The 17057-nt window shown below is 37.9% G+C and overlaps 1 protein-coding gene across 1 annotated transcript in view; it reads right to left on the bottom strand.

Annotated features, from left to right (window-relative positions):
• LOC122814496 (integrin alpha-M-like) overlaps positions 1-17057 on the bottom strand; it is a 935681-nt gene that overhangs the window by 807425 nt on the left and 111199 nt on the right. Inside the window, exon 5 of the mRNA XM_044087070.1 lies at positions 7468-7541. Coding sequence (XP_043943005.1) covers positions 7468-7541 — 74 coding nt within the window. The remainder of the gene's footprint in view (positions 1-7467; positions 7542-17057) is intronic.

Here is a 17057-nt window from a genome sequence, read left to right as displayed (position 1 = left end):
TCTTTTGTCGTTTATATTGTACATCTTGCCTAGAACAAGTAAATGTATCCTGTGACTTCTTGATTGCATTAACTAAATATCGCTACTGCGATAGTTACGCTATATACCTGTTGAAGTCTTTACCAGATTAACTAAATATCGCTAGTGCGATAGTTACGCTATATACCTGTTGAAGTCTTTACTAGATTCTGAACTTGCTCCATGACTGTTTGTTTAGCTACATTGTTATCTTGTTAACAGGAAATTAAGTTAATGATTTTATTTTACTGCTGAAAGTCACCTGGCCAATGGCTGTGCAAAGTTAGACCAGTGTAGAGCTATTTGTAAAGAAAGTTATTCCATCTATAACGCATTTAAGTCTAGTGCTTACATTTAAGAATATATTATGGTCGTCACTGCTACTTCCACCATAATTAAAACTAGCGACTACATTTAGAGTCAGTATTAGAACTAATGTAAAGAAGATTTGTCTCCGTCTATATTGCATTTTAGACTTCTACTTATATTTAAGCTTCTATTGTTGTCGCTACAGTGACTGATATCTTAATTTAATGCTAGTGACTTTATTTTGAGTTGAGAAGCTACATTTAATGTCTATTAAGCCTCTTGCTTTTGTTTGGCGGTATATTATACCCATATTTTGAGTGAAACATGCCTGCTACTAGATCTTGATAACAGTATATAACTATTGTTTTCTTTTCTGCTTCCTAATTTTGTTCCTGGCCTCCCTCTTTTTCTCCTAGGTGGCTCCCTCGACTCTAAGCCCCTACATGCTCCTCGAATAAGAGGAAATAAAATACCCCCTGCTGAAAACAGAGCGAAGACACTGCTCTTCACTGTTAAATAAAAGGTGGTTAAATAGTTCTAATTACCTTTATCTGTAATCTGCTATATAGGATCCACGGATACCTTAGTATTAGGGATTCCCCCCTGGATTCACTCAAAATTGATATTGGACACTGGAAACTTACTCAAAAATTGGAACCTACAAAAATAACTGAAAAAGGCTATATATCCAGCCGAGAATACATGATATGGTAACAGTAGGGGACTGCTTTAGCCCCAGTAAACGTAGCCCGCGAAACTCTGCTATATTTATTAACTCCTCCCCCACAAGCGAGGTTTCAAATACTCCTGCAGTAACCCGCCATTTATTAAACCAGAGGAATACCTGGATCCTATAGGTAGCATTCCCATCCAAATTGGTAGGTTATACTCTGTTGCAATGAGACTAAATCACTCTTTTGTCGTTTATATTGTACATCTTGCCTAGAACAAGTAAATGTATCCTGTGACTTCTTGATTGCATTAACTAAATATCGCTAGTGCGATAGTTACGCTATATACCTGTTGAAGTCTTTACCAGATTAACTAAATATCGCTAGTGCGATAGTTACGCTATATACCAGTTGAAGTCTTTACTAGATTCTGAACTTGCTCCATGACTGTTTGTTTAGCTACATTGTTATCTTGTTAACAGGAAATTAAGTTAATGATTTTATTTTACTGCTGAAAGTCACCTGGCCAATGGCTGTGCAAAGTTAGACCAGTGTAGAGCTATTTGTAAAGAAAGTTATTCCATCTATAACGCATTTAAGTCTAGTGCTTACATTTAAGAATATATTATGGTCATCACTGCTACTTCCACCATAATTAAAACTAGCGACTACATTTAGAGTCAGTATTAGAACTAATGTAAAGAAGATTTGTCTCCGTCTATATTGCATTTTAGACTTCTACTTATATTTAAGCTTCTATTGTTGTCGCTACAGTGACTGATATCTTAATTTAATGCTAGCGACTTTATTTTGAGTTGAGAAGCTACATTTAATGTCTATTAAGCCTCTTGCTTTTGTTTGGCGGTATATTATACCCATATTTTGAGTGAAACATGCCTGCTACTAGATCTTGATAACAGTATATAACTATTGTTTTCTTTTCTGCTTCCTAATTTTGTTCCTGGCCTCCCCCTTTTTCTCCTAGGTGGCTCCCTCGACTCTAAGCCCCTACATGCTCCTTGAATAAGAGGAAATAAAATACCCCCTGCTGAAAACAGAGCGAAGACGCTGCTCTTCACTGTTAAATAAAAGGTGGTTAAATAGTTCTAATTACCTTTATCTGTAATCTGCTATATAGGATCCACGGATACCTTAGTATTAGGGATTCCCCCTGGATTCACTCAAAATTGATATTGGACACTGGAAACTTACTCAAAAATTGGAACCTACAAAAATAACAGAAAAAGGCTATATATCCAGCCGAGAATACATGATATGGTAACAGTAGGGGACTGCTTTAGCCCCGCTACGTTCGCCCTCGCTACGCTCGGGCTCACTTCGCTCCCCTCCCTGCCCCCATATCCCACCCGCCCCCACTACCTCTACATTTATAGCCATAAAACCACTCCCTCTAGCACTAGGTCCAATCACCTCTGCTTACTAAGTAATCCCTCACCCAATCTCTGGCAACTCCTCCAATCTTGTACCTACCCACCCCCGCCCTCTCCTCCACTCTCTCATTCCATAAGTCACCCATTCTCTCTCTCTATCATCTGTAAGTGTATTTTTTAAGGTCCATTTCCATAAGTACATAGAGATGTGGTACTTTTTTCATGTTCCGTTTCTATTAACCTCTTATTTTACAACCTTGTATGAAACCCAAAATCTTTTAGGGCTCTCAACTTCTACGACTGAGACCAATACTATTGGAATTAAACTCACTAACTTTTATCATGTTCATGGTACTTGGGAGGACGCAACCTCCTGCTCGCTGCTACCTCATCCAGTTACCTCAAAAAAAATATTAGCCCCAAACTGAAGTATACTTACAAAATTGTAGATAAATTCCTGAAACTTATCTCCAAATTCAGACTCAATCTGCTACCACATGGGGACATACACCCCAACCCTGGCCCTACCTGCATTGACCAGCATTCCTCCCCTTTCATGGACCTTAGTTCCAATCCTATTACTGCCTGCCCTACTAATTCTCTTCTTACCTGTCATCTGAACATCAGAAGCATCAACAACAAGGTACATGAACTTCATGCAGTATTGGCTGACCTTTCCCCAGAGATCTTGTGTCTAACTGAAACATGGTTAAAACCCACAACTACCGACAATGAAATACTAATCCCTGGGTATAATATACATAGGAGAGACCGAGTCCCCAGGAAAGGAGGTGGGGTAGCCATACTCTATAAATCCGATCTAATTGTATCTATTGATGTCATGCAACCGCCTCAGATTAACAATGCAGAAATCCTTATTTCCAAGCTTCAGATTAACATCAATAAATTTATCTATATAATTTGTGTGTATATTCCCCCAGGTAATAATATAGATACTCTCGAAGCCACCCTTCACTGGATATCAACTCACTTCCCTCAAGAGACCTTAGTTCTCGAAGACTTTAATATAGATTGGACTACCTGTTCCCCTTTAGCTCCCTCCACACATATTAATCTACACTCTTTCACACAAATTATTAATACTCCCACCAGGATAGGCAAATCTAACCAGAAAGACAGTATACTTGACTGGGTGCTTATTAATAGTCATCCTGACCTTTATACATCTGGTACCCTCCCTGATAGCCTAAGTGACCACCATCTCACCTACATAATTAAGCACAAAATAGCCATTCCAAAGCAACCTACACTAAGAGCTGTCAGAAATAAAAAGAAATTTGACTTAACCAAATTTCAACTAGAATTAAATTACTGTAACTGGGCAATACTAAAACATCTACCCTTAGATGAAGCAGTGCAGTACTTTAACAAAAAATTCCTAGAAATTCTTAATTTTCATGCTCCCATTCGTTCAAAGAAAACCAAAACTGTAGATGTTCCTTGGCTTTCAAAAGAAACAAGGCAGAAAATTAATCTCAGAAATAAAGCTTGGTCTGTTTGGCGTACTACTAAACTCCCTCCTGACCAAATTAAATATAGACAACTTAGGAATGAAACTAAAAGACTAATATTACTAGATAAAAGACAATACTATTGTAAACTGCAAACTGAACATCAAAACTGTCCACAAAAATTCTGGGCTGGACTAAATAAACTTCTTCACCCTGGTCACACTACTACCCCTGTCCCTGCTACACTCATCGATAAATCCCCTGACGAAGTCTCCAATAGCTTTAACCGCTTCTTCACCGAGACAATTCAAACTCTTTCTAATCAACTGCCACTCAGCTCCCATACCCTTGACACTCCCACCTACAAAAATATTCCCCTATTTATCTTTTAACCTGTAGCAACTTAATTCATCTGCAAATTAATCAAAAAACTAAAACCCTCCACTCTCTCAGCTGATCAACTCCCAGCTGAATACTTGCAAAAAACAGCTGAGGCCATTGCCTACCCTGTGTCAATTCTCATCAATTGCTCCTTAGCAGAGGCCAAAATCCCCGATATCTGGAAGATATCTTATGTAATTCCTCTCCACAAAGGTGGCACTTCCACAGAGCTCTCTAACTACAGGCCCATATCTATACTTTCCCCTCTAGCAAAGATAATGGAAAAATGTGTTCAGAAACAGCTCATGCAACACCTACTCGTCAACCACCTATTGGCTGACACCCAACATGGTTTCAGACCTCTCCATAGTACTACCTCAGCCCTTCTTGTCTTCTCTAATACCATAAACACCTATCGAAATAATAATAATATCTCATCTGCACTATTCCTGGATCTGTCCAAAGCCTTCGATATGGTGGATCATAAACTTCTAATCAACACACTGCTTTCACTTTGTCTGGATACTATTGCCATACAATGGTTTAGTTCCTATCTAAATGGCAGAAAACAAGCAGTTTTATGGCAGACTAAACTCTCTAATTTACTACCCAATACACTGGGAGTCCCTCAAGGATCCATTTTAGGGCCACTGTTATTTTCCATCTTTATCAATGACCTGCATACAGTCATACCTAATGCCAGTTGTATACAATATGCAGACGACTCCACGTTGATATGCTCTGGTACAACCCCCTCAGAGTTACAATTATTAACCCAGTCTACTTTTAGCAAAATAGAAAACTGGCTCTCTAGTCGTCGCTTGATACTTAATCCTAAAAAAACAAAAATGTTGTTGTTTCCACCGACTAAAAGGTCTAGCTCCATCAACTTTACGATCCAAGCTAAGGATGGGACCATAATTTCTCCGGACCTTTCGACAAAATTATTAGGGGTAACCATAGACAACAATCTAAAATTTGATATACATGTAAACCAAATGATTAAAACCATCAATAAGAAGCTAGGCTCGTTATATAAATAAATAGCTTCTTGACCCCCCAAGCCAAAATTGCCATTGCCTAGACTCACCTTCTCTCCACACTCTTGTACTCGTCCCCCTTACTTCACAACATAAGTAAAACTGTCATGAACAAGCTCTCCAATTGCTACAATCATATCGCTAGGTTTGTTACTGGGTCACCATATAGGACCCATCATTGTACCAATTTAGCCAAGCTCAATTGGACTGAGCTACCGAACCTAATTTCTTACAACCTACTAGTCCTTACCCACAAAATTATATACAACCCCGACTATACTCCTTCACTCAAAAGCTGGTTGCCCTTTGTAACAACCCACGACCATTAAGGTCATCCAACCGTCTCCTCATCCAGACATGCAAAACTAACAACTCAGCTGGTGACTCCATCACACCAACTCTGGAGGAAAAACATGGAACAAACTTCCCCCGGATATTACCTCTCTCTCCACTTTAAGTCAATTTAAAACTAAACTAAAAACACACCTGGGTTCAATACGTACTTGCCATTGTCTAAACCCGGGCTAGTTAACTCTCTGTTTAACATAGTTCCCAAGCACCTGGCTAATATCCTACATATTCCTTATTATGCTAATCTTTCTTACATCCGGTACAAATATGATGGAATAACTTATTTTGTTCTAGTTTAATTTGTATTTTTACTCTGTGCTTTTAAAGTTTTTTGTCATGGTTGGAGCTTTTCTCCCCGGGCCTCCGCTGAAAATGGACATGTATCCAGTCGGATCTTCCCGGTTAACAAATGTAAAATAAAATAAAATAAAATAAAAATAAAGTATAGCATACATTCCAGAGTGTCTTATTGTGGTTATAAATTAGGCAGTTACATGTTTGATGTGCATTATTTTAAAGTAATTTTTTTTCAAGAAAAGTATGTTTAATGTTGCATTTTTATTAAAGCTTAAACTATACCAATAAAGGAACTGCTAACTTTTCTTAACAAAGTCTGGATATCCATTATAACAAAGACAAAAGATTTTTACAGACCCATTTAATGCAATGTACTGATTTATAAAATGCATGGCAAATGAAGAAATGCACATAAAACTTTGCACTGAACATCACAAAAGACAATTTAATTTTAGAAAATACTTGAACAAATGTATGCCTTTCTATACTTTTATACTAAGATATTTAAATGACAGTAGAGATAATAGACTAATATAGAACAATGGGATGGTTGTGAATTATGAATAAAGAGAACAAAAGGTGCAGTCCACTCTGAACAGATCACTAGTCAGGCAAAAATACAAAGTAACCACATACAAAATGTTCTCTGGTCCTTACCTATAGGGATTATGTTTTTAAAGGGTTGTCCTAAGAGTATGAAAATATTCCAAAAATTGTCAAAATATCTATTTTCATGATTAAATCTAGATTTTCTTTAAGTTGGTACTCATACAAAAATGAGTTGTTTCATGTGTGAAGGTCTCCCAGAATCTAGAGATAATGGTCCAAACTGCTAGTTATCACTTGATAAAACTACTTTTGGTAGTAGGATTCCTTTTAATTCTGACTACACTATTAACAATATTTTATTTTGGTGGTGGTGGGGGTACACACCTACCTTCACAATGGGATGAATCATATATGTTTTCCTTCTTTACCTAAATGGTATTTTTATATCAAGGTAATCCATGTTAGCCATGTAGCAATGTCAGCTTTTATCATTTGCCTCTGTCGTCTTCTACTGAGACTAGTAGGTCTAGCTTGAGACTTATTGATCAATTTAAGGACTATAAATATTACTACTGGAATAGTTAAACATTTCCTCATCTTGAGGAGAATTTGGTTTCCATCCACCACCTTTCAAATTAATTCATATCACTGCTATTTTGTCATTACACTTTCCAGCAGAAGCCACTGTCTCTCGTTTAAAATTACTTATATTTCCCCTTCCAAAGTCATCTCTTATCAGCTATCACTGTATGCACAATATGTTAAAACATCACTATCAACAAATTTATATTGAATAAACAAGGTTAATATTAAGAGCAATACTACACTTAATGTTAAGAAATGAAGTGACCAGCGGAGACATCCATTATCTGAAGCACCGTGAAACAGACTTAATTCACCATGATTCTTGTTTACTCATGAAATAAAACATGACAGCAAAAGCTAGGAATAGGTATGAATGCAGGAGGAAATAAGAAGAGATACTTACAAGTAGTGAAGGTCGTGGTGACTGCTGAGAAACTAGTGTTAGACCAAGAGATATCTTCTCAGCTTCTGGAGGTTCTGAAAAATTGAAATAAAACTAACTTAAGATATCTCTGCAGAGAAATGAGAATCAGTGAAATGAAGAAACAAAGCAAGGAGTTACTCATGGCTCTATTTCAAAATAATGAGAAATCATACTAATATATTTTTGAAAACAGCGACTTATTCTTCCTTTAGTTTTTTAATGCATTTCTTATATCTTCAGGTTATTTCTACTGGATTATGGTTGTGGTCTGTTACTCTTATTAAACAAATTATATTCCTCACAAAATAATATATCTCTGAGAGCTAGGTTGACCCTCCATAGTAACAGGCATTCAGCAGATATAACATTTCCAGGCTCCTAATTACCTTCTCTATGTTCCAGAACACACCAGGCTGTTAAGTCTATGTTCCAGAACACACCAGGCTGTTAAGTCTATGTTCTAGAACACACCAGGCTGTTAAGTCTATGTTCTAAAACACACCAGGCTGTTAAGTCTCTCTAGATTTGTGGACATTTTAAAGCGTGACTAACAACTGGCAATTGGAGAAAAGAAAAAAAAAATTGATCTGTTACATGGGGGGGGGGGGGTGGATCACATGTTATAAAAAAATGGGCCTACCCCTTACAGCTCTATCATTATGGTTTGCATGTAAGTTTCACATTTGATAAGCGGAGAGTCATGCTGCATAACAGAAGGACAGAGTTCCCAAACAAATCCTCCTGGTGGACGTCCCTCTAGGGCAATCACCCTGGTTAACAGTGACCCCCAAAGGAAAACCTAGACCTGGACATCACAGACAGCTTGTCCTGCCATGAAAGACCAGGCAGCTGCTGAATAAGTATCATCCAAAGCCTTATGTCTGAAGAAGGCTGTTCTGCAAGTAAATGCTATAGCAGAATAGACCTTCACTGCTGAACTAACAAATTCTTATACTTATTGTGACAAAACTGAATGTAATTAGGCAATCATTCAGAAAGCACAAAAGCATAACCTTAAATACCACCTGTCCAGGTGTCAGAGAATAATGTAAACAGCTGTCTGTCTTGGGGTACCCATCTATCTGCATGCAATGAAGCATATATCTGTATCTGTCTATCTATCTATATACATAGCTATTTATCTATACCATACACGTATATATACACACACACACACACACACACACACACACACACACACACACACACACACACACACACGCACACACACACATACACACGTATATACATACATATATAGATATATAGGCACAGATAAATATATACATATTAACAACATATATATTGAGCATTCTTTGTTGGACAGACATCTTGGGCTCAGTTTGAAGATAGCCAAAGTGGTTCATCATCATAGTGTGCTGTCTCTGTGGCCTTCCACAAATGCTGAGAGGCCTGTGCTCTACTGGCAGAAATGCTTGCATTAAGTTCTTTTTTTCACTGCTTAGTGATTCAGAGAATCGTTCCACTGTGTAAGTTATCATAGCCCACCATGTTAATCTGATTGTGTTAGATAAGTGCTGGTTGCTGGACGGTTTTGTGGATAGGTAGTGGTAGAATTGTGCATGTTTGTATGTCTGTGACAGCCATGCCTCTCAACTTCTTAGAGGAAGAAGTCTGGACAAAGCTATAAATAATGGGTGGAGAAAGGCACAAAAACAGGGACAATTTTTAAATATTGCTCTTACAAACTTAGAAACTTAGAAACTTAGAAACTTAATAGAATAAAGGTTTTGCATTAGCATGAATTTTTGGAAAGGTATACAGTCTGCATGTCAAATGTCTGTCATTTTCTGACTTTACTGCTCAGTAATTCGTCAGAAAAAACACAATTGTATGAGAAACAGACCAAAAATAAAAGGCAAAAATCTGCACATGCTGGAAAATCTGTACAATTGAGAGGCATGGACTGACCACACATATGAGTGTATGCGAAGAGATGGGCTGCCTCAAGAGTGTGTGTGTGTGTGTGTGTGTGTGTGTGTGTGTGTGTGTGTGTGTGTGTGTGTGTGTGTGTGTGTGTGTGTGTGTGCTATTACTGTTACTGGTTAAGGGGAGCTATCTGTGAGTGTGTGTTTGTGTGTGCTTCTGTATGTATAAATGTATAAATGTGGTCTGGGGGAGGCTGTAAAGTCACCATACACTACTAAATTAATGAGCAAATCCTGCAATATTGGAGGTGGGGAACACTAGGGTATACACTTCATATCATGCCCTTATAAAGAATTCAAAAAGGAAAAATAATAACAAGTTTTGGACCATGAAAGATATGAGGCAGGGAAGAGCAGGGGGAAACAAAAACACCAAGGATACTTATATAGTGTGCCATAAAGACACTTAAAACAATTCAAATCCTGTTCCCGCAGAATTCTGACACAGTGAAGTATTCATTCCCTGCAGCACCATTAGCACCAGGGCTGCTTACAACATATTACCTTATGTCTTTGAAAAACAAAAAAAGTATTGTGAAAGGCAAGGGGGAAGTTTCAAAGTCTATACCCCTGACAAAGAAAGTAACTTAGCAAACAAGAGCCTTAATCTACTATCTATGGCAGAGTTAGTACAGTAAGATATTTTTTCATGATAAGAATTATGAAATTTTAGTGACTGCCGTTATTCATTGCTTGCAATGCTCCATGAACACAATGGTCAAGGCATGTATGAGAGACAACAGCAGGAGCATTCTGTAAATTTAGGGACAGTTGAGACACAAGGGGGTGTCCATGTTTGGGGAGGCTTTGGGACAAAACTGAGTGGAACACCAGGGAGAGTTTTGAACCTATTAGGTGGGCTCACTTAGAAAGTTAATAAACCAACTAGTGTTTCATCAGAGTTTAGTGTAGAAACAACAAGTAGAATAAAGATGGAAGGTCTGTGTCTACTGACTGATGGTAAGGATCTGTGACAAGTAAAGCCACTCAGAAAAAATTTGCAAGAAAGAGTTTCTACTGTCTGATATCGTAAACCTTCCATGACAGAGACCTACAGAATATATGCAAATATCTCTAAAGAACACCATGTTGTAATTGCATAGCTTCAAAATACTCATGATTTCTTATTTTTTTACTACTTGTCGTAAGCATGCTGACTTTATAAGCAGAATATAAATGGCGAGTTTGAAACATGGGGCTTTTAAACCGAGCTGATGACTATAAACATTAAGGTGGCTGCAAAATAGCCCCAAATAACATAAAACCAAAGGAAACAGTTACATAGACAAACCATTCAGGAAAAAAGCTGCAAGAAGAACCCAGCTAGAGTTTTGACTATGTGATACCTTAAACCTCCACTGAAAGTGTCCCATGGGATATATGCAAATGACCCCTTAAGGGCATCAAGTGGGGTTTGTGTTTATTGACTTAACTATATCTATCTATATCTATGAAGACATAAAAAAGTAAAAAGTTATGGGTCTTCAGAAGCCATTTAGTTAAAACACCTGATGTCTTTAATAGTCATTTGCATATATCCCATGGGTTTCTATCACTGGAGATTTAAGATATCACACAGTGAAAAACTCTTGTTTGACTGGGTTTTTCTTTGAGTTTTTTCTAATGGATTGTCTGTGTGACCTTTTAACCCTTTGGTTGTAATATATGAGGTCAGGGACAAAAAAATTCTATTAACTCATGGACAGGTAAGATATATGAAGATGTGTGTCTGCTTGAATGTGTGAGTGAGTGAGTGAGTGAGTGAGTGAGTGAGTGAGTGAGTGAGTGAATGATTGGAGGGTGAGGACACCTACACCAACATGGTGTATGTTTTTTCAGTCTTGACTACTGCAGGAAACTCCTGATGTGCACTTGTGGCAGTAAAGAGTGAGTCAAAGACATGGAAATTAGCCAGTAATAAGGTTTTTCCTCATTGCAGCTAACATAGTTGAATCACATTGTCCAATATCTCAGTAACAGCCCCTTTGGGCAACAGCTGTTAATGATGGTGGTGGGATTCTTTCTGCATTCCCAGGCTTGTCATCTTAGACATGCATGTCAGTGATTAGAGGAGAGACAAGGTAAGGTGCTCTATGTGAACATAAAACAACACATCCTAAAGTCAATTTCATTTTTACTGTTATAGATGTGGTTTTACCTAATAGTTTTCCTAAGTCAGATATTAATCAGTAAAAACTAAATGAAAACTCCAGCCAAGCTAGAGCTTCCAAAGAAGGACCTGTTAATCTTATCAGAGACACATGGGATATATGCAAATGACACGTATGATCACAGGTGTTTCAGCTATATAGCAATTTAGAACATGCATGACTTTTTTTTCTTTTTAAATCATTTTAATAAACAATTGTAAGCCAATAAAGCCAACCACACTAGCTATACATATACATATTTCATGCTAATCAACAAAGTATTTAACTACACATAAGGAACACAGGGCTATTATATCCAGCTGGTGTCCATTAACATTAGGATGACTGCAAAATAGCCCAACTAACAAACTAAAACAAAGAGTGAGAAAATCATACCGAAAAAACAATCAGTAAAACCTAAATGAAAACTCCAGCCAAGCTAGAACTTCCACTGATTGGGATCTCAAACCTCTTGTATCAGAGGCACATGTGATATATGCAAATGACCCATGAACATCATGTGTTTTAGCTCTATGGCAGTTCTGAATGCTTTGGGTTCTGAATGGGTTTGCCTTCTTGGCCTGAAATGTTCATTAAAATTACTTAAAAAGAAAAAAAGTCATGGGCATTCAGAATCGCCATATAGCTTTTGAGAGATCACTCAGTGGAAGTTCTAGCTTGGCTGAAGATTTCATTTAGTTTTTACTGATTGTTTTTTTCTGTATGACCTTCTCACTCTTTGTTTTAGGTCCAATATTAAGAAAGTTCTTAATAAAAATAAAAAACAAATGTGGATTGATAACTTTGTGGTACTACTCCCACCTGGCTTGAGTGAATTTTCTTGATTATTTTCTTAATTTGTTTTATTGGATATATAATTGTTTCATTCGGTAGATGATATTGGCTGCAAAATTATCATAATCAGTAGACAGTACATTAAGTTAACATTTATTTAACATTTTTCATTTTTTACTTATTCTTATATCTGCTCCATAAGTTTAAACTATCTTTCCAGGGTCTGTATTAGATCATTGAAAATTCAGTTCAGCGAATGGCATTTTTGGTGCACTTACATCAACTATGGCATTTGTCGAACTGTTCATAATGAGATTGCGGTACAGGAAAGATCAGAAAATGTGACCTTTGCTCACTGCAGTGCAATTTCAGAGTTGGTATATATAATTAGTGGGAGGTGTGGGGGCCACAGCCCCTCCCCCCACAAGAGCAGAATTTGATGAATGCATTTCTGATGAAATGCTGTTCGTTGAAGTGGATTTTTGCTGATTCAATATAAACCCTCTTTTCAGATATTAAGACTGGAAATACAGCTAAGGTTTTTTACTGTGAAATGGCTGTGGTCATGTGATATGTAGATTGCACTGAAGAAGGCTTGTGAAACTAGCATGCTTTGCTCTGTTTTGTTTTATGATGTGTTGTGTTAATATAGCAGGTATTTCACTTTGTGGTACTGGTCATTTTCATTTTATTTTTACATTGGTCCATGCATCTTTCATTTCTCCATATCTCTTCTATGTATGTATACCTCAGTCTATCTGTGTGTGTGTGTGTGTGTGTGTGTGTGTGTGTGTGTGTGTGTGTGTGTGTGTGTGTGAGAGTGTGAGAGTGTGTGCGTGCGTGTGTGCGCATGTGTTGTATATCTAGGATTGCCGTAAGCTGCTGGGTGTCTTTTTTTACAAAAGTGTTCTTTGCTGGCAAAAATGGTCAAATGCACTTATTTTCAAGTGCACTGTTATTCCAATGTAGCTCTTGTCAAATGAAGGAAGATGGTTTGTGACAAGTAAGTGGGCTTTCTGTTGCTTATGCTGAAACTTTCAGATATACTGGCATTTTTGGCACTGGGATTAGGAGTGGTGTGGTGTGAGTGTTTGGAAGTTATGTTTGGTGTAAGTACTAGGTTAGAGGGTAGATCACAGTGTTGATGTATGTGATGTGTATCTCAATGCTTTGCACAGTAGTAGTTGCACTGAAACACTTTTCTTAGATAAGGTGCACAGTTAGGGTTAGATGTAGGATTAGGGTTAGGATTACCACATATTACAAAGGAGGAGCAAATAAGCCTGCCTGTTCCACCTTAGTATATCCACGCCCCTAACCCTAACCATAAACCACACCTTACAAAAATCCTTTCCATCATTCTACTACCATTCAAACAAATGGTTTTGTGGGGTTAAGGCTTGCAGATCAGTAAAGGAATTTTTTTCTTTTTTGATTTACTGGTGTTTGTGTATTGTGTTGCAGAATAAATGCATTTTCAGCATGTTGTGGATGATCTTTTGTTACACATTCATGATATAATTTTAAAGTTGGGTCTAACCTGTAATGCCATTTCCAGTGGCTAATTAAGGTCATTTTAATGTAATGTTTATGTAATTTTCATACTTTAATTGTTTTGTTTTATTTTCATGGGGGTTGATTTAGGGGATCCATTTTTTTAGAGACAGAGCATTTGTGTATTTTGCATAGGCAATGCTTCAATTTCTGGATTCTTTTTCAAAAAAGTGGATGTAGGATGTATTCTCTGTTCTTTTATTGCCATTATTTTTAAACATTTATTTTATTTTCCTCCTGCATGTAGATTTGGGTTGGGGGGATTGCTCTATGTGGGTGGTGGACAAGGGTGTTTTTTGTGTGTCAAACAGAATTTGTATATATCATTTATTATTATTTCCACAACTCTAAAATCTCCTACTCTTACACTATCACTCATCCCTACTTAGACAAAATCAGGAAATAGAAGTGAATTCTGCTAAAGAACGCTCAGCAGAACAAAAAAACTTAAATATTGGAAGAGCGTTGCACCATAGGTGTTAGTATTTCATCTGAGTATTCAAATCTTTCTAAACAACCAAAATGTCAGAAAGACAGCTTCAAAACAACAGCTTCAATAACAGGCTTTTACCATGTTGAATCCACAATATATGAAATATAGAGCTTTGCTGTTGTAAAAGTCAAGTGGCATTGTAATTCCACAGCTTTAAAACATGCGGATGTCATAAAAACAGAAAAAAATGAACATAAAAGTGAAGAACCCTTCTGATGTTCATAGGTTCATACTAGGCTATCTGCCCTAGGGAATTTATAAGCCTAGCCAGAGTGTGTTTGGCTTTCGCCACCCATTTTAAATTAATTTTGCTATGCCCTTTTTCGAGGTTAGTATACTGTGCCTCTGTCTAACAGTGACACAGAAGTGATACCCGGGGTAAACCTACGATCTCCCATCCACTCATCAAGATTCCTCTTGAAGAGAGTCAATGAGGGACTCTGCCTAACCTGGACTGAGATTTTATTCCAGAGTGAAGGGAGCCTCTGGGTTATGAAACTGTCCCTCCAGCATGTCCTATTTATTTCAGTGCTGAGGTTCAAGTCTCTCGAGCACGTAGCTCGATGGGATTTGGATTTTCTGAGGTGCAGCATGTCCATTAATTCCAGGTTGGACATGGCTTTGTACGTCAGGCACAGATCGCCTCTGAGCAGGCGGTATGCCACTGAGTAGAGCTGGAGTTTCTTTAACCGGGCAGCATATGGCATCTGTTTGAGCCCTTTGATCCTCTTGGTGAGGTACTTTTGGGGTCTTTCCAGTTGCTGCAGGTGTCTGGTAAGGTACATCCCAAAAGGGGCATTGTACTCAATTATGGGCCTAATGAGGGATGAGTAAAGAGGCATGATGACCTCCCCTGATCTAGATGTGAATCCCTTCATGATTAGGTGGGCTATATAAAATGTTTTTCTAACCACTTTGGCCACGTGGTTTTCAAATGAGAGATTGCTATTAACTCGGGACCCCAGGTCCCTAATTACTTCTTCCATACTTAATGGATTACCACCTATGTGGTAATTTGTGGGCACTTCGTTTTTGCCAAAGGGGATGACTATACACTTTTTGGCATTTAGCTTGAGGCCATGGCTCTGGCACCAGTTGTCTGTTTCTATGAGGCCCTTTTCTGATTGAAGACTGCTGGAGCAGGGCCCAGTTTTGAGTTTTATCTGGTTAATTAGGTAACTTGTTTAAATCAGTTGTTCCTTTTCTATTGTTTTTTATATATATATATATATATATATATATATATATATATATATATATATATATATAAAATTGCATTCTATTCATCTGCTTTTACTGTATTTGTGTTTCTTTCTACATTATTACTATTGGTATTGACTACAACTCTGATCTGAGATATATAACAATAAGTATCCTTTTCTGTGCATTTAACAAGTTTTTTTTTATTGTATCTGCTTTATTTTCTGAAAAGAAAAAAATATATATGTATACTTGTTTCCCACCTTTCTAAGCTAGTATAGTCCAGTTTTCAGGTTAAGTGCTGAATTCAGGACTGTGTTACAAATCTCTGTGTTTGCCCATACCTTACTTGGATAGAAGGACGTTTCTCTGTTCACCTGTGAGAGAGGGGAGCTTTGAGCAGCCTATCTGTCCCTGGAGGAGTGGTTTTAGCCCATAAATTAGTAGTTTATTGGCCATTTTGGGCTAATTCCTATCTCTTTCATTTCCCTGCTATAAATACCACATTTGCCCAGTTTTGCAGGCCAGGTAGCGCCATCTAGCTAGGGTATAACTATTCCCGGCTCCACAAAGTCTCCTCTTCAATATTTCCCTTGGAACTAGACAAACTTTCAACTTAAGCACTCAAGCCATTCATTTCTCAGCCCAGCATTTGCTCAAAACTCATAGCAAGCACTTATAAACCCTAGCACTAGACCCTCCTGTAATGTACAGAAGGACAAGGCTCTCTATTCAACCTTACCAGCCATTCGGGAAAACAGTTCACTGTACCTATCCAGGCATGTCCGAAGGGCAGTTTCAGGTGTACTCTCCAGTCCAACTAGTGAATCTGTGCATTTTGAGACAATGTTACAACTGCTTCATGTCCACAGACAACCCTCTCCTCCTAACACCAAGCTCTAATACATGCGAGAGATGCAACTATGCAGCCAAACTGAAGGCTAAGCTCCCTCAACCCAAAGCTGGATCAGACAGTCAAGAGGAGAAGGGAAATACTTGCATCACACTACAGTCTCACATAGACACATTAAACCAGCACCGGCAAAAAACACACATAAATGCACGAAAACATACTCAGAGGCTCAAAATAAAAATCTGCAAAAGCAACAGAGACCTCCAAAGCAGATATCCGAGCAACCTCCACTCCCCAACACAAATCATGAAACACATACTTCACAAAACCAGTGTGCCATGCAATCACAGCCCTTAAGGCAAATGAACATACCCAACATACTAGTAATAGGTGACTCTATAGTCAGGCACACTGATGTCCTACTCACTAGGCTGAATAAGGAGAAGGTTACTGTTAGCTGCCTGTCAGGTGCCAGGATCCGCCATATAACACAAGCAATCAGGTCACTCCAGAACAAGTACAAATATGACTCTGTCATTGTCCATGTTGGTGTGAATGACCTGAGCCATGCCTCC

Source organism: Protopterus annectens, chromosome 10.part0 (assembly GCF_019279795.1).
Source record: "Protopterus annectens isolate FY-2018-M chromosome 10.part0, PAN1.0, whole genome shotgun sequence".
Taxonomy (NCBI): Eukaryota; Metazoa; Chordata; order Ceratodontiformes; family Protopteridae; genus Protopterus; species Protopterus annectens.
This window is presented reverse-complemented; position numbering and strand designations above follow the sequence as displayed.